Genomic DNA, 23,510 nt, shown 5'->3' with positions numbered 1-23,510 from the left:
ATTTGCATTCTTATATTTCCTTAAATCTTTTCTCCATAGGCGGATGTTTATTTCTGGAACTCCGTATTTCCTCGAAGCTCTCAAGTTGTTTCTGCCTCGTTCGCAACCATAATTTTATAATTCATATTGTAGATTCTCCTGGTACCTTTATTTATTTGACTCTTTGATGAGCCTTTTTTCTCAACACTACCTTTATTACTCGCACTCATTTTTTATGGGCAATAAAGAAAAAAGTAAAGTAACCATCGCTAGTCACTAGAGCAAAAAACAAATGAAACAAAACAGTTGCATGAGACGTTAACAAGCAGCGACAGCCTTACTATAGTAGCGCTATGCAAACAAAAGCGCAGGCCTACTAACTAGATAACATGGTTGTTTTGAAATGGTCGGTCGAGCTATGAATTGGCCAGACGTTCAGTCGCGTTTCAACCTCTGTAGGAAAATGTCCTTGTTTATATTACATTCCATTACTTAAACCCTGAATTTAGCGCGAGTTGGTTTTTTAACGGAAAATAAATGGTCGAAAAATATCGCGTTATATTCGGGCTAATACGGTAATAAATGTAATAATTGTTAAATTTACATTACACTAGCAATGGCTTTAAGAGCATTTAAAAAGTACTTATTGCCGTTTACAATATTAATAATTTAACCATAATTCATTCTACACTCAAATTGATATCTTTGTTGAAATTACATCATTCTTCAAAGTTTTCTTAAGATAATACTATTAATACTAAAGTGCTGACTAAGGTATCTAACTCAAAATCTAATATTAGCTCTTTCCAATGAACAGACACTAGAATTGTTTATTGGCCGCACTCATTGGTATAGCCGAATTTCCAATGAACAGCATCACTCCAAATAATCATCAGTGTCATCTGAAAAATTATTATTTTATCATGAAAAGTGATGATATCTTGGTTTTCATAGATGGTTATTCAAGATATTATCTTGGATTTCTGATTATAAACAAATAACTCTTAATGAACATGCAGATTATTTTGTCTGAAATCATTCTCTTCTTCCATTAACATAATCACCATCAAAATCTTTGGTTACATCCAGCTTTCTCTATGAAATTATGTACTGTACTTTTACTAAAATAAATTTTCATAGTTTATCTATCGTTCATTGTAGTTCCCAAAATGTTCTATATTTTTCGTAGAGATTTTTATTGATAGAACTAAAGTGAATGTGTTTATTGTGATTGTTTTTGCTGTCATTGTTACTGTCGGGATAAAATCGTCCTACATACAATTTCCCGTGCTTTTCCGTATTTTCAAACGAACGACGGTTGTCACCATGGGAACGCCGATCAGACAACTTTGGAAACTCGACCGCGGATTGGCTGCAAGACATCGTACCACCAACGAATGTCTTGTAGCGCTAGTAAGTGCTGATTGGTGGAATTCCATTTGCCTCAATCCATATAAAAGGATTGAGTTTAGTTGGGAAGTTTAGTTTGCCTAGGACACATCAAGGAAACTCACATTCGTCTAACTTTGCCTAAGCTGGCCTAGAAGATTGTTTCGTCTCGCTGTGCGGTAACTAACGTTGGAAGGAGTTCGTCGCAAGGTGTCCTTTTCGATGGACCTGTAGTCGTGGATTAAAAGTATTTGAACTTTGTTACACCTGATGTTTTGTAACTGCTGTTTGTGAACTTTTGAAACTGTACATACATTAACTTGTAATATAAACGTCTTTGTGAAAATTCAGCAACGTCTCGTATCTTTTTGAATTTGACTGCCACCTCTCTACCAATGGAGTAGTCCTATTGAAACAACTGTGTATCATCACTTTGATGAGTGTCCAAAAGTAAGCAATCATTCAACAATAGTATCCATGTTTTAAAGTCAAGGGATTTAACTTTATAACTATAATTATCCCATCTTCTCATATTCACATTCAAACTTTGACTAAACTCTTCTCTGGCTGTTTCATTGCTTTCACTTGTATTTAAATTTTCATAAATAATGAATGCTTCGTTCATTCAATAATAATTTTTACCAATCATTTCTCTCTGTGTGAGCTTTTCCATCTTCAACAGATCTCTAACAGCTTTGACTGCAGTTGTAGGAATTACATGAAATTAAGAAGTAACCAATATCTAGTTATGAAAAACATGTATACAATTTTTAAATGAAAAATATGCACTGTTATATGAGTTTTACATTCTGTTTGGGGAAACTGCATTATTTTATGTAATTTAATATATATATTTTTTTATAATTAACAATAAAATTTTTGTAATAACTAATATTACTAAAAATAATTAAAATTTTAACTATTAAAAAATTTGTAATTTAATTCATAACAGCTGTATATTAAATCAAATTTTTAATTTATAAATAAATTAATACAGTTTTAAATATTGAAAACAGTACAGTCGACCCCCGTATAACGTACATTCCTATAACGACAATTCCTATAACGTAGCGAAAAAATTGTAGAAACTTTCGTATAAAGTAACGTCGTTTCGCGACAAGATTGATAGAGTCTGGACCAATAGTGGATGAGCAGCCGAACTACTTACCTCCGACCCTGCGCCACGCTACGGAGCGGCTAAATTGAGTTTGCTATCGTCTGTTTAGTATTATATATAAATTATATATAAATTAGGTACTGTACATATAATTATATATTAATTATATATAAATTAGGTACTGTATATATAATTATATATTAACTTAATTTATTGTAACTTTATTATAATTATATATATGCTTTCTGCCGCCTGGCAACACGCTACGGAGATTTTAGGCTAGTAAGTTGAGTTTATTATCGTCTGTACAGTATGTAAATTAGGTACCGTAAGTCTAATACAGCACTAATTTTATACATTTCTTGTGAAAGAAACACTTCTTATTCAACGGCCATAAAAATTATTTATATTAATGATGTCTCCAAAGGTCAAGTTATTTTTATGCGAAAAATTCGTTATTAGAAATCGCGGCCGCCGTTTAATGTGCTGTTCCGCGATGAAAACCAGCTTTAAGCAACGGCGTAGTCGAACGGTACACACTCGGTAAGTAATCCTATAATTTTTTGTTTATAGCATAGTTTATACAGATTATTCCCAAAAAATTATACGTATTTTGGAAATGTTGAGTCGAATTAGTCTAGAATCGGTTAATTTTATAGAAGAAAACCTTTCGAACAGCCTTAGTCCGTAAAGTTCCCACCTATCGGGCTGCAATTGGCTCATGTATTTAATCGTTCCTACAACGTAAAATTCGATTAGCGTGGAACGTATCTAAGCGTTATAGGGGGGTCTACTGTATAACTATATCAGTACAAGATTTTATTATTATTGAAGATTTATAATAATGAATTTAATTTAATTATATTTAAATAACAATATTGTTTTTGATAGAGAACTATCTTTTAAGATTATAATCAAATAAAAAATGGAAAGTATATATTTGAAATGAAATATTTTTCTATAATCAGTGTAATATTTTATTTTTAGATGAAGATATACCTTTACCAGAAGATTGGGACCTACAGTGTTTTTTGCCAATGAAAAAAGCTCATAAGTAATATAAAAATTTTTAACAAATATTAAATTATTATTTTTATTTTTTAACATTACATTGTAATACTAATAGTAAACATTTAATATTTAGCCATTTGAAAAGTTATGATTAATAAAATTAATTATTTCTAAAGTTTTTTTATAAGTTTTAAACACAACACACACAACATAAGAAATGTTTTTTACATTAAAGGAATTTGAAATTTCCATCTCAAGCTGACTTTCCAGTAGGAAAAGAAAGTGATTGGTTAAGAGCTGTTCGCTTATGTGAAAGTGGTGAATGGTTAGCTGAAAATGGAATTGGAAGGTAATTGGAGACAGTTCATAATTTTTCTTAATTCTTGATTTACTATACATAAATAATTTGTAACATTTATATATAATCTATTAGTTTTAAAAATTGCTTATACATTACATTAAAAAACGCTAAAGTATTGGTACATACTTAAAAACAACTTTTTAATGAATACAAAAAAGTGTGCATGAGTTACAAAAATATTTTTGATTTCGTAAGTTCTATTTTTCTTTATGTTTGATTAATTTATAACAGTACAGCTTGATCCTCATGCCAAATAACAGATAAGAGGAGGGAAAACTCACTGATTAATTTATTTTGAATGTAAAAATAACTGATATGTTTCACACAAAAGTTTTATTAGGCATGAAAATGATTCATATATGTTAGATAAAAAAAATTAAAAACTTGTGTTGGTATATATTATATAATAAATTCATTTGAATAATTTTATAGCAAGAAAATATTATCACTGGGAAAGACTACAAATGGAGAACACAGACATTTTACTGCAATTCAACAGATAGAAGCTCTTTCTGAAGAAGTTATGCAACAAATTCAAGAACTTACAGTAGCCAATAATTCTTCATCTCATAACATTGGCAATGAATGTGATGGAAATGGGAAATCAATAGGTATTCATTAATTATAATTTTATATAATTAAAACAGGTTATTAAATAATTTTGTGGCTAAAAAATACTAATTTTGGAAACCATTCATTTATGGAATATCTTATTTTAACTTTTCATTTGGTTTTGATTTTTATTTCCTGTTTTTCCTTTCTTAGTTTTATTTAAATTTCTCTCAATTTAAAAATATTGTTTTGTTAAAAAAAAAGGTCAAGTCTTTAATAGCAATATATTAATTACACAAAAAATATTTTCAGCACTGATACCTCTAATTTCAGATTTACATTAAGATGTTATATATGTTCTTAATTCATCAATGCAGTTCAATTTAGAATACCAGATAATATCATCATTCATGATTAATTTTTTATAAAATAATATGAATTTGCAAATCAAATTAATCTTTTATTTACACAAAAACTTACATTGATGCCAATTGTGATGAAATAAATACCCTTTCCTACTGTTAATATTCTGATATCTAGATTTTAGATAAAACATGATTTACTTTTTGCTGAAACATTTTTCTGCTAGGATAGCCCTTCCTTTTTGTGACAGACTTTCATCAATTTTTTATAAATATCCTTGAAATATTATCAGAATGTTGGAAGTGCATAATCATCCAGAATGTCCAGACTGCACACAGCATTTATGGTTTTATCAATAACAGCTAGTGGGCCAACTAAGTCAGCAGTTAAAAAGGAGCCCAAACCATGATACCACTTCCATCAAACTTTTTTCTTGTGATGATACAGTCTGAAAAGAACTATGTCCTTGACATTTGCCATATCCAGGTGCAGCTGATCTATCTGACTGGTAGATTGTGAAACTTGATTCATCTGTCTATAGAATGGATTTTCAATGGTTTAAAGTCCAATAATTGCATTTCTTATAACATGCCAACCAGCATCTAGCATTTGTTAGAATGATAGTAGCTTCAGAACAAGTGCACAGCAGTTATAACCTATAGCACAAAGACTTCTTTCTACTGTATTTGTGCTGACAGTCATTTCAGAATTCTCATACAGAGTTTTGTGTGTCCTGTGACAATGGTAATGTAAAGATTGTGAGCACCATTTTGCACAAACTATCTTGTTCTCTTTTTTGGGAGGTTTTCTGGGATTATTTCTTTGCAAATTCAACACCTATTCCTCTTTCATTTGCATGCGACATCAATAATTATTGACTTTGGAATACCAAGTGTGACTGTGATGTCTTGCACAGAATGTTTGCAAATGTGCTCCCTTTGCTATGGTCTGTTCAAAGCCAAGCAAGTGTGTTTATAGCAACACAGTGATGTGTTGCTTAACTGAAGTCTACTTTGTATTCAGTCTAGCAGTGTCTAGATATTAATGGTAGGGCAGAGTATATGAAAGATGAAGTATCATTATTAGTAGAAAATAAAGTATATTGTATTGAAAGTATATTTGTCAGAACTGTAAACAGTTATTGTCTGAATCATGTAATAAATTGATTTAACTTATATGATCATAGTAATTGAAATTAGATTTTTTAAAAATAATATTATATAGCTTAAATAGTTTCAAAAGAACTTTAGCAAATTGGCTTCTAATTTTAAGAATTAGAAATTTTTACAATATAATAATCTGTTTTAACATTAAATAAAATACCTGAAATACACTCATTGATAAAAAAGTTATGTACTGAAGAGGAGGTGTTGGAATCAAATGAAACTTTATCAATTATTTGTAGCATCATGTTTATATAATGATGGTAATAAGTGATCACAATATCATAGCAAAGAAACAATTTCTTATGCAATAATGTTGCAATTTAAACAAACCTTTAGTACCTGTAGGATTTCCTTGCCTGCATACATGTAGCATCACAATTGAGCATGTTTGGAAATAGGCACTATATGTTATTCTGTGATAGTTTTCCCACAGATGTTGCTCCATATCTCTCACATTAGGAGAAGAATGAAGCTGGTCTACCATCTAATCTTTCAAATCCTTATAGAAGATATTGATAGGAGATAATTCTGGAGAATAGATTTCTTTTTATCACCAAACAGAACTGGGATTTACTGTTAAATGTAATACAATACTGATCTGCTTTCTGTCATTGCATCACTGCGAACAAAGATAATGTTTTTTGGGTGCTAATAGCAGAATGTGTAGTGGTCATTGAGCATGCAAATTTGCCTCTTCCAGTTGCTTGTTAATGGTATGAGATGAGAGAAGATTCTGTATCAAGGCTTACCTGTCTTTGGATGGTGAACAAAGATGCCATTGTAGCTGTTTGTGCTTGTTTCATGATCAGGCAATAGTCTAAACTGATGATGTATCTGGGTCTTCTATTGCTTACTATTTGCGTGCCCTTGATGTATCTACTGTCCCCTAACACCACCTCAGTCAGGTCAGAATGGTCCAGATAACAGGCAATTTGATGAAATGACAATCCTGATTCCTTCAACTGGATGCTGCTTTTATCAAATTTTGTCAATAATGTCTTCGACTGTTGTACAAGCCTACTTGGCTTTCAAAGACCAAACAATAGGTTTACTGAAAATTCTGAATACATTGATTCTCTATGAATTTTTTTATGGTATACAGGGTTAGTGATTTTAGACATACTAGTTGTATTATCTGAGGTGTAATTGGATCATAGTTGTAATCATTTGCATACTTGTCTGAAAAAGCTGTATGCAATATTTTGCAGTAATTGGATCAATTCTATCTTGCTGCATAACTTTTTTGTCAATGAATGTATTTAATAATTCGTATGAAACTTTCCCTAGAATATTCAGGTTCAGAGGTGCTTGCCTGCAAGGCACGTGTGCACCCCATGGCATCAACATGAAAATTACCTTATTATAGGCTGTCTGAGGCACACTTGCTTCATCCTTCAAAATCTTGTTTAAAGAAAAACTGCCATATTGAGTATGACTGTTGTTAACATATTACATTTCTATAATTATTAAACAAATAAAAAGACCTGGCCTCAGAGATACAGAAATTTTTATCATTATGACAGTCAACATGTTAAATAAATATTATAAAGAAAGAGTTTTTAACTTATTATTATAATAAAATTTTTTAGTACACATGAATATATTGATGTAATAAAATTTAATACATTTTTAGTTGAACAAGATGGCTCTCTGAATGAATATTCTTCACTAAGGAACTTAAAAAATCAATCTGAAGGAAACACTCCTGAAGTACGTTTCAAATTAGATGAAGAACAACAAAGAAAAGATTTATCAGATCGATGTGTTATTAATTCAGAATTAGTTAATGAAAAAACAGATAGAAGAAATACGATGAAAGAAGTTTCAATTAACAGCATGAGAGAAAGAAGAGGAGGAAGACAAAATGTTGCAATGCAGGTAATCTAAACTAACCTTAAAGAACTCATGATAATTATGGTTGTCATTTATTCGCTGATTAGTCTGTTCATTGATAATTGATAAAAACAGTTTTCACTTTATGCCGGGATTGTTATAAGGGAGAGAAATTGGGGGTTTATATCTTTGTTGATAATTTTGCAAACATTTTTGTTAGACTGTTCTAATTTTTATTGAATATTTAATATTCCAACCTTGTGCCTTTACTGAATTTAAAAGATAAACATTGCATTTATGTTCCATTCTTACGTTTAAAATTTGTCTTTGATTTATGCCTGAGGACGAAGGCCTGTACATCTTTGAAAGTACAGTATTTGCAGTTTTTAATAAATACATGTTTTTAACATCAGTTAGATTGATTTTTGATGATTATTGTTTTTCTAATAAAATTATTTTCCTTGATGATGATTTTATTAATAATGCAAAAGTAATAGCAGTTTGAATATTTTTATTTTAAAATTTCTAATTTCTGTCTAAACAATATTCTAAATAATGTCTTCATGTTTAATTAACTATTAGTATTTAATATTTATTTACTTTTTTATCAACAATTTATGTGAACTTTGAAACTTGTTGACTCACAACTATCTTGTAAGTCAACAGCACTATAAATTTAATTATAAATTTCAATTTAACTTTTGAGTTTTTAATTAATTCAAGTTTAAAAGTTATTAACTGACACTTCATATAATTTGTAAGTTTCTGATTACAAAATTATCAAAAATTGCATTCATTTCATTAATTTTTACTTAAACAGTTACAATTATAAAATTATTTAATACAAATTATTTATAAAAAAACATTTAAATTTAAAACTTATCCACTTTGTTCTTTTATAATTTTTAAATGAAAATTATTAATTAATCCATAAGATTACTAATTCTGTAATCATTAACTTTCAGATAATTATCATACTAAATTTATTAATATATATAATATAATTAACATAAAATGATTTATTCCCACATTTTAATATCATATAGGCGATATTACAGCAACGTGCTGCACAAAATTCAACTATATCAAATAGAAGATCTGACATGATAAAAGATCATAATGTGGTAAATATTAAAATTAATTTTTGAAAATTAGAAGTAAAATAGTTTTTTTATAATTAACGTAGACATATTTCTAATTAATGAATGCATTTTGAAAGATAAATAATATATATATCATTAGAATTAATTTAAGAATTTAAATATTTACAGTACAATAGATAAAAAAACATTGTTAGTTTATAAAACATATTTACAGTATTATGATAAATATAAAGAAATAGTAGTTTTATTTTAAATTAGTCATTTATTGGGTGGCTATATTTAGTTAATAAAATAAGGGATATATCAAAATTATAAAATTTACATAATTTATTTAAAATTTGGTATATTTTTCATTATATATTATATTTACTTCATGATACATTCAATTATTTTGTAATTTAAATAGTTTTTTAGCTTTTAATTAAAAATTAAATTTATTTCTAAGTATATTTTGCACAAATTTTGCTGAAATATTTAAAATTTTTAAATTTATTAATGTAAAAAAATTCTTATGAATTAATTACATACTTCATAGTTCCTTAAATTTGCATTTACTAACTGTACAAGTTCAAAAATATTTTTGAGTTTGTATTTCTGTCATTAGTTGAAAATTGTAATATTTAGAATTAATGCAATAGAATGAAAGTGCTTTAAGATTATGTTTATCACTAATATTTAAGAAAATTTATATGATAAAATATTTTTAGATTATTATTATTATTTTTTTGTTTTTTGAAAAAAATGACTATAATTTGTTTATAGTTTAAACTAAAATCAGATTTAAAGTCTTAAATATTAAGAATTTTTAATTATTTTGGAATGTCATTTTATCTAATGTTGTTGAGAAATTCATTTAATGCAAGCAATTTTATGAGTTCTGATTTAATAAAACCTATATATATATTGTTTATGCAGTATGGTTAGATAATACAGTTTAATTAGATATAACAGTGTAAAATTAACATTACAGAAGTGAATATATTATTTCTGAATCACAACATATTCATTTTTTGAAAATTATATTTTAAAATATTGTTTTTTAAAATATACTGTTTGCATTTAAAAATTATATTTTTAAATCAGAACATATTGTTCAGTTGAGAATTATATAGTTGATGGTGTTTACAGATCATTATTTATTATATGCCATATCATATAATCACTTCGGATATGGATATTTTTGTTTGTAATGCACTAGACTAATTTTATTCTGATTTTAAATACTTTAATAATAACATGATTTTAAATTTGTAAATTTCAGTATGGTATCTTTCAATACAATGTCTTAAATTTTTGTTTGTGTATGTTTGGAAATAATACAGTACTGTACATATCAGGCTGATGACTCATTGTTAGCTTGGTCTGTTTTTGTTCCCTTTCTTGATTCAATTTTCTTTACAATAACAATAAAAAGTACATCCATATTTTGCACCATATTAAATAAATAAATAAATGCTATTTTCAGGAATGAAACAAATTGTTTCTAATCGGAAATGTTTTCGTTCTTTTATAAGAACATCTTCAGCAGAAAATTTTTTCAAATTGCAATGGAATGAATACATTTACAGAATACAAAGTATTCTGTAATTAAATAAATGTCATTTTTTAGGAACCAAACAAAAACAATTTGTTTGGTTCCCAAAAATGACATTTATTTATTTCTTTACAGTAAAGTTTTTTGAGAATTCACACAAATTTTAGGGCTTATTGCTTCATTTTTAAGTCAAAACAAGATATCTGATGTACACAGCAAAAATAAGCTTTCTTTCCTTACTTTAAAGAAAGAGATTTCCGTAATTAAGCAAAGTGAAATTAAAATTTTAATCAAAATTTGCAAAGGAATTTAATTGTGGGAAGATCCAAATCCAAACAATTCTTGCCAACTAGAAACTTGATTTTGTTGAATGGGAAGCAAACACAAATGAAATCACCAGTGGCATGCCATCCATGAAAGCTGTGGAAGAAAACTCAACTGACATGAAGAAAATCAAAAATAATATTAAACAGAAGATAGAGCCCCAGAAATTAAAAATAAAAATCAAAAAAGTAAAACAGGTCAAAGGAGATGGAATTTGCTTTTGAACTAATACTCAGGAAGCTTATCACCTGATATCAGAAAGCTTTGTACCTTTTCAAATATATCAGGGATATCCCTGATATATCTGAAAAGGTACAAAGTAAAATTTCCAACGGAAGGTGGCCTAGGATCATCCTCACAAATGTGCCTAATTCAATAGATGAATTAGATATAATTTCAATAATCTACAGCCAAAAAAAAAACTAACTGAAGCAGTAAAACAGGAAGACTATAACGGCTTGACATGGATTAGCACCATTCTAAATAAAAAAAAAACGAAAGAAAACTGTAGGCATGTGGTCCTTTCGACCACCCCACAAATAAGGTACATCTTCATCAGGACCAAACACACAGCAATGTCATGGGCAAACATCTACATGAATGATTATATCCCACTGGTAAGATGTTACCAGTGCTGTGGATATAATCACTTCTCCACCAGCTGCCCACAGAAGCAAAAATGCAGCTACTGTGCGAAGGCACACAGGTATGGTGAATGCCAAAGATTAGATCATTCCTCATGCTGCACCAACTGTAAGGCAGTTAGTAAAGAACTCCCAGAACACCAGAGGTATGACACCAGACATAATGCTTTCAACCCATATTGTACCTAAAACATCAGAACAAAGACACAGACAATCAAGCAAACAAATTATAGAATATAGTCACCATCAACAATATCATACTCTGGATGGCTGCTCTTTTGGGTGGCAAAGTTGGTGATTAGGCTGAATAGGTAACCACCCATTCAGCCTAATCACCAACTTTGCCACCCAAAAGAGCAGCAACAACACTGGGAGACAAGTATACAACCTCTCCTACAACATTGCAACTGATACAATCAGCCAAAGCATGAGAATCTTACAAATTAATTTACAGAGGAGCAAGGAGGCAAGCTCATTGCTAATTGAAAACGCCAATAAACTAAATTCAGACATAGTCCTCATACAAGAGCCCTATATGGTCAATAATAAAATTGTGAGATTTGGGGATGGCAGATATTGGCGAAACAAGGGGAAGAAAAGCCAAAGAGTAGGATTACTGTTAGGAACGACAACATTGACATGGTTCTGGTCCCTCATCTTTCTAATAACATAATTACAATTGCAGTTATACATCAGGAGTCAGAGATATACATCATGAGTGTTTAACTGGCACTAAGTGAAGATGACAGAATCCATCAAGAATCTAGAACAAATTCTAAGAAAAATAAATAGTAAGACCTTAATAGTAGCAGGAGACTTAAATGCAAAATTGCCTATTTGGTTCAGCCCCAAGGTGGATGAGAGGGGAAGACAATTAAATTTATTAATGGAGGAAATGGACCTGGTGTCGAGGAACATGAATACTATCCCCATGTTTTTTACTGGCTTTGCCAAAGGATGGAACAACATATGTCTGATATCCAATGACTTCATGCATAGAATTAACTCTTGTGAAACCCTTACTACAACTACTGCCAGTGACCACAGAATTATTCTAACTGAAATTAAAGGCATAAAAATAGGTAATAATGTTACAGGGAAAAGGATACAAACACTTACTAATTGGGAGCTCTTTCATGAAAAGTTTGCAAGAAATTAGAGAAAAAAATTTCATTTTCAAACCAGCAGAAACAACAGATGTAGACAGGACTATATTACAAGAGCATAATAATAATAATAATAATATTACAAGAACTAAAATAATAATAATAATAATAAAAGGTTTAAAAAGTTTTGAAATTCTTCAAATAAATTAGCCATATATGGTATTTTAATATTAATTGGTTTATTTGGAAAAGATTTATTAATTATTGTAAAATTTTCAGCCATTTATTTATTAAAATTTAGGGTAATTATTTAAATGAAAGATTTTACAAATTTCTGCTATTTTTTCCTTCTGTTTTTTATAATCACTAGTTTTCAGTTTACTTTTCTTATATACATGTTAAAAATGTTCTTTTTCAAATATATATAAGTGAGCATCAGAATAAAAATTCATAGTTTTTTTTTAACATTACATAGTGTTATTGTGTATTTACTAAAGTTTAGAGAGTTTATTTCTGTAAGAATAGTTAAATCTAAAGAATTAATTTGATTATTTTCTTCAGCTTTAATATCAAATTTTATTTCTGGATTAATTTTATTTGCATTGTCTAAAATAACTTGTGGGTTTGTTAAGGAAGAGTCATAGAATAAAACGCTATCATCAACAAATCTATTGTAGAATATTGTGCCTGTAAAATTATAAATTATATCGTCCACTGGTATCATACATAACTTCAAGTTTAGGACCTATGCAATAAACCTAAAGATTCCATCAGTTTGTGTGTAAAATATTTTATCATTATCTGTAAAATAATTATTATTAAAAATCAATAAAATAAGATTAATAAGATATTCTTCACATTTTAAACTATGAAGGGAATTAGTAATGAATTTTTTTCTGATAGATGGATACATATTTTTTATGTCCTCTCATCATTTTATAATTATCTTTTATTTTCAACGCTTACAGATTTTTAATTTGATTTTCAGTATTCTTAATACTATGCTTTGACAGTTCAAAAATATATAATTTTCTTTTTATATATTTTTCTAAATTATAAAGAGAGTAGTTCTTTATATCTGCCAAAGGTCTATAGGCTTCTTTGTTATGTGTTTTAACTCTAATGTTGAGCTTAGGTAGTCTAATATTGTATTCCATAATAAAATGATATACATTTTTATCTGTTATATTTTTCTTTAAAGGTTTTTAGATTCTTTTTCTGGGTAACTCCTGATATTATTGGTAGGGTCATTGGGAAGTTGTATCATCACATATCAGATGTAATATCATTTTTAATATTCTTCAGTTTATTGGTTTCTGTAATTACAACTTGCTTTGATTTATCAGCTGGAATTATATTTAAATTATCTATATAGTATGCTTTAATTTTTTAAATGAGATTTTGATATTTATTATATTTCTTTTTATAATTTTTATTTTTATTAAATCTTGTAATCATATTTGTTAAATCTGCTGTAATATTACCTTTATTTTCTACATTAATATGGGATAATGCATATTCTAAGGACACTATTATTTCATTTTTTATTCGACTTTCCAGGGCAATTAAAATTTCATCAGAGTTTTAGAAAATTAAAAACAAAATTTGATATGTTATGATTAATTTTATTGACTGCTGAATTACTTTTACATTGTAATTGTTCAATTGTATTAGGAGTTTAATTTAGATTAGCTCAAAATTTAAACACTCCTAATCTATTAAATTTCTTTATTTAAATAACACACTTTTATATTCATTACACATTTTTTATACTGTCTACAGTATAATTGCCAATGAAATCAGTTAAAATGAATTTTGTTTTTGCATCACAGTTTTCTTATATTTATGTTAGTACAATACTGTATGATGTGAAAAAATTATACATTTAATGAAAGCACTGCCATTGTTATTGATTGGAAAATCTTTAAAGCTTCAATGTTTCTGAATGCCAAGACATTAAATATACAGCATATAAGAAAGAAGAATGACATCAGAGCTTTTTTTTCTAAGTTGTTGAAAAGGTTAGATACCTACATGATTGCCACAAACAGAAAAATTATTATTTTTATTGACAGCTGCAATGCATATTTAATGATTACTAGTTGAATAACTGTATCAGCTAAATTTTTACCATCAAATACAATTGCTAATATACAATATTGACATCAAGGAATCTTTTAAAACTTTAAAGTGTGATATAAAAACCTTTCAAAAGAAACAAGTATTTAATTTTTAATTAATTATTAATGTCTTTTATCTTCATTTAAAGTAATTATCGATATAATTGCATTAAATGAAGAAAAAGTAATGGGAGTATTGCATGCAAGGACAAGTATCCATAATTCTGATTTACTCAGAAATTATTCTTCAGAAATGTTCTTTAAATTGGAAAGTTTTTATCCAATTTTACATTTTTTGAAAAAATTCATAAAAGTACTGTACCTATTTAGTTCATTTTATTTGTTAGCTGGAATATCACAAAAGATTGCTTAGTTTTTAGTTAAATTTAATTTGAATATGAATTATTATCTGCATTTCAGCAGAAAATTATTTTTTATGTATATATTCTTGTTTTATTTACATTTGAAACAACGTAGTTTTTAATTAACTATTGAACAATTTTAAACAGTAAACAATTTTATATACAGGCATCCCTCATATAACACAGTAGATAGGTTCTGAAAAAGTGCCATGTTATCTGAATCCGTCATACAAAACAAAGGACTAATGTAAAACATAGGGTTAGGTTCTAAAAGTTAATAAAAGTATACTATTCTTTTTTGTTACTAAGAGGAATGTGTTTATTAAAGCAATCAATACTTTATTTTCAATCAATAATTAACTAACAAGCATAATTAAAAATACTATTAATATTAATTTTAGTTAAATGAGGGTTTTTTTTTCATTATGATTACTAAGAACAGAAAAATTTTTATTTTTATTGTTGTCTTCTGCGCTTTTTTGTTGATTATGATCAGAAATAACGGTAACATTGTCATTTTTTTAAAATCTTTTATGGATTACAAAATAAAAATATGTTGTTAATCAAAAATTTGTTCTAGAGCTTATGTTTGTTCATTTGAGTACTGAACAATTTTTTTAGAATTTCTTTTCAAATATCGAATTTTTTCAGTTGGGAACAATTTGAGTGCCAAGGTACTGCTGTATTTTGTTTGTCATTTTTATGAATGATTGCTTATCTGTGGTGAAAAAAAGTTTAGTAACATTTACCTAAAAATATTTAAATAAACTTTATTAAATACAAAGATTAATTTATATAAACAAAACACAGTGTCAGTCTTAAGGGCTAAAGTCTGAGAGCAATCACAATGATACCTGGTTGATAGGAAAGTTAGTGCAATTTTTTTTCTTCCTTGTTCTAGCAGTTTTCATTAAAGTAAACCTGACAAAAAGCACAAAATAATTTGAGAATTTCAATATTTTAAAATCCATCAGCAAATTTGAGACAACATGCATGCTTACTCGAATAAAAAAAAATATCAAATAAAATTTACACTTAAAAATTGTGAAACTTTTTATGGATGATTTCCAAAACTGTTTTAGAGTGAAACTGGAAGTTGTGTTGTACAGGGTATTTCCCCAATTTTCAAACTGTGTGTTAGAGCAAAACTATATTATAGAAGTATCGTGTTGTACAAGGGATACCCATATTTAAAAAGTTTAGATTTGTATTTTATCAATAAATAATTTATTAGTGATTTGTTTTTTGTCCTTATATTACAATATGAATCTATGAGCAACAAGTTTTTGGCTCTGTGGAGGACTTATCACACACTATTAGCATTGTCAGAGTAATCACACAAAAGTGGATAGACACTGGTTTGTTATGATGACGGTGTGCATTTTGGACAGGCTGTCTGTCCCTCTTCAGCTGTATTTGTTACAATTTGGTGGGTTTACAGGTATTTAAAAGGTACATTCTATTATGTTACTAATGTGTGGATGACTTCCTTTTCAGGATTTTTCACAGATGTTATATTATGTTTTCCATACAAATAGCAACCAGAAGATTATAATTGTTACTTAATGAAATTAATTGTGAAATAAATAAAGTTTTCGCAGTCAGCTCGTACAATGTTTTCTACTACAGAAGCAATGCTACTAATCCTGAAAATGAAGTCATCTATGCATTAGCAACAAAATAGAATGTCCCTTTTAAATACCTGTAAACCCATGAAATTGTAACAAATACAGCTGAAGAAAGACAGACAGCCTATCTGAAATGCATACTGTTGTCATAATAAACCTGTGTCTACTAGCTTCTATTTGATTACTCCAACAGTATCAATAGTGTGTGATAAGTCCTCCATAGAGCTAAATAATTTACTATTTATTGTATTTTGAATATTTTTGAAAAATAGGCTCCTGTATCTGTTCAGCATGATCCTCAGTCTTTTGATTTGAGAATGGTTGCAGCTTTGAGACAGTCTTCTAGATCTCAACCTACTAGTACTCATGTAGATGGAGTGCCTGTCCTTGGACCACAATTACTGAGATCAGCTCAAGATGGAAATTGCTTAAATTCTCCATCTATACAAGAAGTATGTCATTTTAAAAAAAATTATTTTTAAAATCTTATTATTTGATTTTATATTGACAGAATTTATACTATTGATTTAGGGTTCTACTTCAGCCCATCATCACATATCCACTGATATATATAATCAGATACAACAACAATCAGTAACTTCTGTAAGTTATAAAATATTTATCAAGTAACATAAGAATTGTTTAAATGTGTGTGTTATGAAATGTCAGTCACTGTTTTTAATATATTTGTTTTATAATAAAAGATATTAAGTCATGTTCTGCATGCTTTAAAATATAATGTGGTTCAAATGAAAATCAAAAAACATTAAAAGTTTTGATTCTGTACAAAATCAAAACTACTACTGTCAATTTTCAATGAAATTCTTCTGACATTTAACACCTTCAATAGATCACTAATTTCTGAATTTTACAGGAGAAAACATTTCTATACACTGCCTATATAACATCCTGAAATGATTTGTTTATATAGCATTTTTTTTTTTTTTTTAAAGATCCAAAAATATGATAATTACTTGATGTTAAAATAGCATATAATGCAGGAGTAAATACAAAGTTAAATTTATTTTTTATTTACTCCAAGAAAGCATTAAATGCTGTTTTAGTTTAGTTTGGAGTTTTTGTTGTACAGTATTTCTCCTTGCTGCTATGTTGGGCATATTTGGTGTTATTCCATCTTCCAATAGAATGATGGAATTCAATGGAAATCCAATGAAATCCAATGGAAGATGGGATAACACCAAATTTTATATTCCAAATAAGGCCAATGGTATGGCTGACTGTATGAGATCTTGCATTGTCATGCTGCAGGCAGGCACTAAAAACAGCAAACTATGATATTTCATTAGAATTTTGAAATTCTGGGGTTTCCAGGGCAGTAGGCTGGTGCCATAAATATCTATGCCATCTGTCAGAGATGTTACACTGAAGATTGGCAGCAGCTATGTAGGTAACCAAAATATGGGTTATATTTTTTTAAGTTTTAATTTGGAAAACCTCTTGTTTATTGATACATATCTATTTAACAAATTATTCTAAATTTTGATACACTGTTGGTAATTTCAATTCAGACAAATATCAGTTAAATATGGTATCAGTTAAATACCGTATACATATACATATGTTGAAATATAAACATTCATTAACCTGATTTTTGCTTAATTTTCTACTGGATTATATGTCAGGTTAGTTTATGATTACTGACAACACATCTTCACAATAGACAAGAGTTGCAGGTTTGAGTCCTGCTCCAGGTTAATTATTTTCTTCCAGAACTTTCTAAATTAAAAAAAAAAAATTAAATAATTTTATTTATTTATAATTATTAAATTGATCAAGAGATGATGGAATAACTTCCTACTGTATGCAAAATTACTTAATATTTAATTCTTAAATAGTAGCCATAATATAGCTCAATATATAATCAAAAAGATTATTTGCCCTTAATATATATGTTGAAATTAAAATACAAATATTTGAAAATACAGTATTCAAATTCAAGTTTCAATAACTCAAAAATGTATATAATTTAATTGGCCATGTATCAGTCTTGTTTAAAAGAAAATTTATATTTTCTTGATTATTGAAACAATATTTTATTAAAAAACTTGGTTTAATATTTTTATAATATGTATATTGACAGGTATATAATTATCATTTTTTAATTATATTTAAATTTGACAATGGATAGTTAAAAATAAAACTAATTTGCAATGATAATATTTTTTAAACAATATACAGAAAGTTTCAGAAATGATCACATAAAAGTCATAGAAAGTGATCTGTGTAGTTGCTCTGATCAAAGATATTTGAAAGTGCTTAAATTGAAAACAAAATTACAAAATATAAATACAACTAATTAAATAAATTTAGTTTATTTTGTAAATAACTAAGATTAATAAGTAATTAATAAGCTAATAATTGCACACAGTATTGTGATGCAAAGAAAAATGTTATGTTTACTGTTTTGATTTTACAAGTATCAACACACATTACTCAGGTTTTTTATCCATTAATTAAACAAGCTCCAAATGATAAGTTTTTCTTGTGAACTATGACTTAATTCACAATACTTTTGCCTGAAGTTTGTTAATGAATTTTGGTAATTTCTTGTCATTCTATACTCAGAAATATACTATCTATGAAATAATGGAGTAAAATCAGATTACCTAATTTGTATTATTTATGTGAAAAATAACATTTGTCATTTCTATGGTATTTATATTTCAAAATTGAGGCCTCTTATATGCATTTTATGTGTATGACTGACTAAACATATTTATCTTTTATCAAAATTATTCAGTTTAGGAAAATAATTTTAATTTCAAAAATTTTATTTTTTGTTCTTATGGAATATCTGTTAGTTTCTAAAATTAATTCTAGTTTTATATCCATATTCATAATTATTGCAATGCACCAAATTCAAGTATGCTGATATCTAAGATTAAAATTTAAAATTTAATTTTGAAACACAATAAACTTTATTGAAAATTGAAATATATGTACTTTATATGCAATCATAAAGCTAGAAAAAATTATTGTTAGATATAACAATAAATCCTTATTTTGATAAATCATAATCTTAATTTAAGTAAATATAAAATATAAAACATGGCTGATGATATTATATTTAATTATTTACATTTAATTGTATAAACAAATATAAAATTGCAACATTTAACAAAGATAAAATATTTTGCTTCTGTTATTCATCCATCGTTTGCTCCAGTTGACAGTCCACAATTTCACAAGCATGGAGGCGACCTTTCTTTTGAGGCTACTGTGGAGAATGTTGCAATTTTATATTTGTTTATACAATTGAGTATAAATAATTAAATCATTATCATGGATCATGGATGTTTATGGAATTTCAAATTTGACATTAGATGAATTCATTGCAGTAAATTAATAGACACATTCATCTTAAAATAATGATTCTCAACAGGGAATCATACTAATTACATGATTTCCATTTAACCACAAGATGCATTGAGAGTTTTAAGTGGGTCATTCAACTGAACATTTGTGGGGAGTGTGATATTAAAGGTACAGGCCAAAATTACACTAACATTTATAATTAAAGAAAATATTTAATACATTCCTCAAAACTACATACTTTTGTTTATTTCTTGACATAATTGCTGTAAATGTTGAGACATTTATTCCAGCATGACACTATTTTAAACATCCCTTCATGTACTGTTGCTTGTCAAGTTGCTTGAAATAGTCCAGAATGGTAACGTCCAATTCCTCCTGATCTGTAAAGCATTTTCCCACCAAAAATTTCTTTAACGGTCCAAATAAATTAAAATCTGGATGGGAGCTAAATTTGGACTATATTGAGGATGTTGCAGGACCTCCCAATTTCACTGTGCCAACCACAGTTTTGTTTGATTTGACATGTGGAGTATAGTCCAGATTTAGCCCCCTTGGATTTTCATTTATTCGGACCTCTAAAGAAGTTTTTGCAGGGAAACGCTTTGCGAATCAGGAGGAATTGGAAGATACTGTTCTGGACTACTACAAGCAACTTGACAAGCAACAGTATCATTTAGGATGTTCAAACTAGTGTCATGCTGGGATAAATGTCTCAATGTTTATGGAGTTTATGTTGAGAAATAAACAAAAGTGTGTAGTTTTTGTGGAATGTATTAAATATATTTTTTAATTATAAATGTTAGTGTAATTTTGGCCTGTATCTTTAATATTGGACTCCCCTCGTATATTTCTCTTGAGTATCTTAGGAATGCTCTACAGGATAGAGGTCTAGTCTAATTGGTCAAATTATCACCAAAGAATCCCAGATCTCAACGTCAGACTATTATTTGCTTTTAAGTATTATCATCCACAAAAATAAAATTATTACATTGGAAAATTCATAAAGTAGGAGAATCATAGACCTTGCTTGTGTAATATAAAGCATTCAATGTCTTTGTAAATGCCATAAAGTGATATGTATTCATTCAACAAGATATACAAATATTTCCAGATCCTCACATATTGCTATCACCAAAGATATATTTTTACTTGAGGTTGGAAAGATAATTATAAATTTTTTTAGATGAAAATACATTGAGAATCAGTTTGTAAATTGAATCTTGATTCATAAGTAGAAAATAATAATCCATTTTCTGTTTCTGTGGCAGTTTAAACAAAGTTTGTTGTTAGAAAAGTTAAGGACACAAAACATAGATCATTTTGTATAATAGCAACTTATTATTTTTTTTTTTTTATAAATGGTTTACTTTAAAGTAATTGACACAGTAATTGAAAAAATACTAGAAAAATTTTTAGTCTAAGATCTCTTTATGGTTATCATGAGCTCTAGTACTCCTGAATTAGTTCTTTAGGCCTTTTTGATACTTTGCATTCTCCTGAAATTATTATAATTTTGAAACAATTCTTAGATATATGTTAAAGTTTTCGACACATTGGATTTTCAGTTTTCCTAAGACTTGCTGTCTTATCAAATTAGATTAATATACGAGATCTTAATATTTTTAATCATAAAAAATTAATATATGTATCTAATAACTTATAATTTTTAATTATAGTTTTAAACCAAAATAATTATCTCTAAAAACCTTGATTTTAGAGAGGACAAAAATAGAGGGAATTTTTTCTGTTTGAAATTACTACTGTTATTGTCTAGTGGCGATTGAATTTTTAATAAAACAGATAATTACAAAATAAGCTGATTAATCTGCTTTCTTAAATGACTTTCTTATTTCTCTTATTTACTTTTTCTAGTCTTTTTCTTGTTTTCCAAAGTCAAATCAATATTTTTTAATATTGATTTGACTTTGGAAGGTAATTTGAGAACACAGAGTGACAAAAGAAATAGCTTGTGACAAATATGAATAAATTTTGAAAACAAAACTGTGAACAAGCTTAATGTATACAGTATGTTATCTATTGAAGAAATTACTTTGAACAATATTGAAAGCTTTCTTCATTCTAATGTTTCTTTTGAGTATACAGTCAACCCCCCTATAACACTGTTGATAATTCTGTTTTATATGAATTCCATGTTGTATGAGTCACTTAGATTTTACAAATATGTGTGCCGGGCTGTGAACAGCTCATGTATTTGTAAAATCTAAGTGACTCGTACAACATGGAATTCATATAAAACAGAATTATCAACAGTGTTATAGGGGGGTCAACTGCACATAATTATAGAATGAATTGACTGATTTTAAGTGTAGATTTAAATATATATTTCATAAAAACTAATTTACTTATCTTATAAAGCAAATTTTCTATATATAATATCTATATTTTTTAATTATAGAAAGTGACTCATCAGAATGATCATAGTGAAAATAATCCTTGGATGCAAGCATATAATGTGCATCAGTAAGTAAATATTAAAATAATCATAGTTTTGGATTACTTTCTAATATATTACTATAATTTTGTGTGGATAGTCTGTAGTGGCATATACCTCACACAAAATTATTAGAATGAAAATAAATCCTTTGCATAATTTACACCATTGTACACCTTGTGCTTCCAGAGTTGTAATTGTAAGCATGACACCAGTATGCAGTTTAGAAGATACCATCTCAAACAATGAAATATTGATTTTTTGTTTTATTTCTGTTAGTAGTTTACTGTAGATGTAATTATAAAATAAGGAGAAAGAAACTCCTAAACTTTGTATTGAAAATATGAAATGGTACCAAATGACAAAAGTTGCTAATTGCGTCATTTTATTTCTGTTTTATTTATCACTAGCTAACCCAGTGCTTCGCCCGCACAGATTTTGCAATTTGATAGAAATAACCCTCTCTTGAAAAATCATCCCAGTGATTCATCACATAAGCCACTATTTCTGTGCATACTTCTTTGGCCATCACTTGAATGTCATATAAAACAAAGGATATTACTCTAAAGAGGCAAGCTCCATCATGTATAATTGGAATGATGGTATGGGGCATCATAACACCATTTATATTCAGTTTTTCAACAACCATAGTAATTATTTAATTTATAACAACGTTATATAACACATACCCCTTATTGCTGAGAATCATTTTACTGCTTCAAAGGAACATTTTCAATCTGATCAATTATCTGGAACATTTACAATCATTCTATAATCAAACCAATATACAATAACAAATTTGAATTTAAATTAAAACAGTTTGAACATTTGGTTAAAAAATCATAAAACGTAAATATTGTATGTTTGGAAATTAAGTTATCACCACGGAAACAAAAAATTACATCTAAAATAGTACAATAGAAGCCATTCTTCAGGTTAAAGCCTTAATTTTCTACCTCTCCCCTCGGGGGAATTTTGATATAAAAGCATGCACATATTTGAATGCAACGTTGTGTCAAAATTTCAAAGCAATCTGTGAAGAACTTTTAGAAATTTAAGATTTTGAACAAACGAACATTTACATTTTTATTTATATACAGTAATTAATTATTATAATAATGTTAAGTTAT

At 27.9% G+C, this 23,510-nt stretch overlaps 1 protein-coding gene across 1 annotated transcript in view; it reads left to right on the top strand.

The window, feature by feature from the left end:
- LOC111634032 (protein SMG7-like) overlaps positions 1–23,453 on the top strand; it is a 96,333-nt gene extending 72,880 nt beyond the window's left edge. The window contains 8 exon segments of the mRNA XM_023378708.1: positions 3,473–3,539; positions 3,732–3,845; positions 4,290–4,468; positions 7,572–7,816; positions 8,818–8,895; positions 16,865–17,044; positions 17,124–17,195; positions 22,345–23,453. Of these exon segments, the coding sequence (XP_023234476.1) occupies positions 3,473–3,539; positions 3,732–3,845; positions 4,290–4,468; positions 7,572–7,816; positions 8,818–8,895; positions 16,865–17,044; positions 17,124–17,195; positions 22,345–22,413 (1,004 nt within the window). The 3' untranslated portion in view covers positions 22,414–23,453.
- The last annotated feature ends 57 nt before the right edge of the window (positions 23,454–23,510 follow it).

This window comes from Centruroides sculpturatus, unplaced genomic scaffold (assembly GCF_000671375.1).
Source record: "Centruroides sculpturatus isolate CEXI.00-Female unplaced genomic scaffold, Cexi_2.0 scaffold917, whole genome shotgun sequence".
NCBI classification, from domain to species: Eukaryota; Metazoa; Arthropoda; class Arachnida; order Scorpiones; family Buthidae; genus Centruroides; species Centruroides sculpturatus.
Note: the sequence above shows the minus strand (reverse complement) of the source record. Positions and strands in the feature narration are given on the sequence as shown.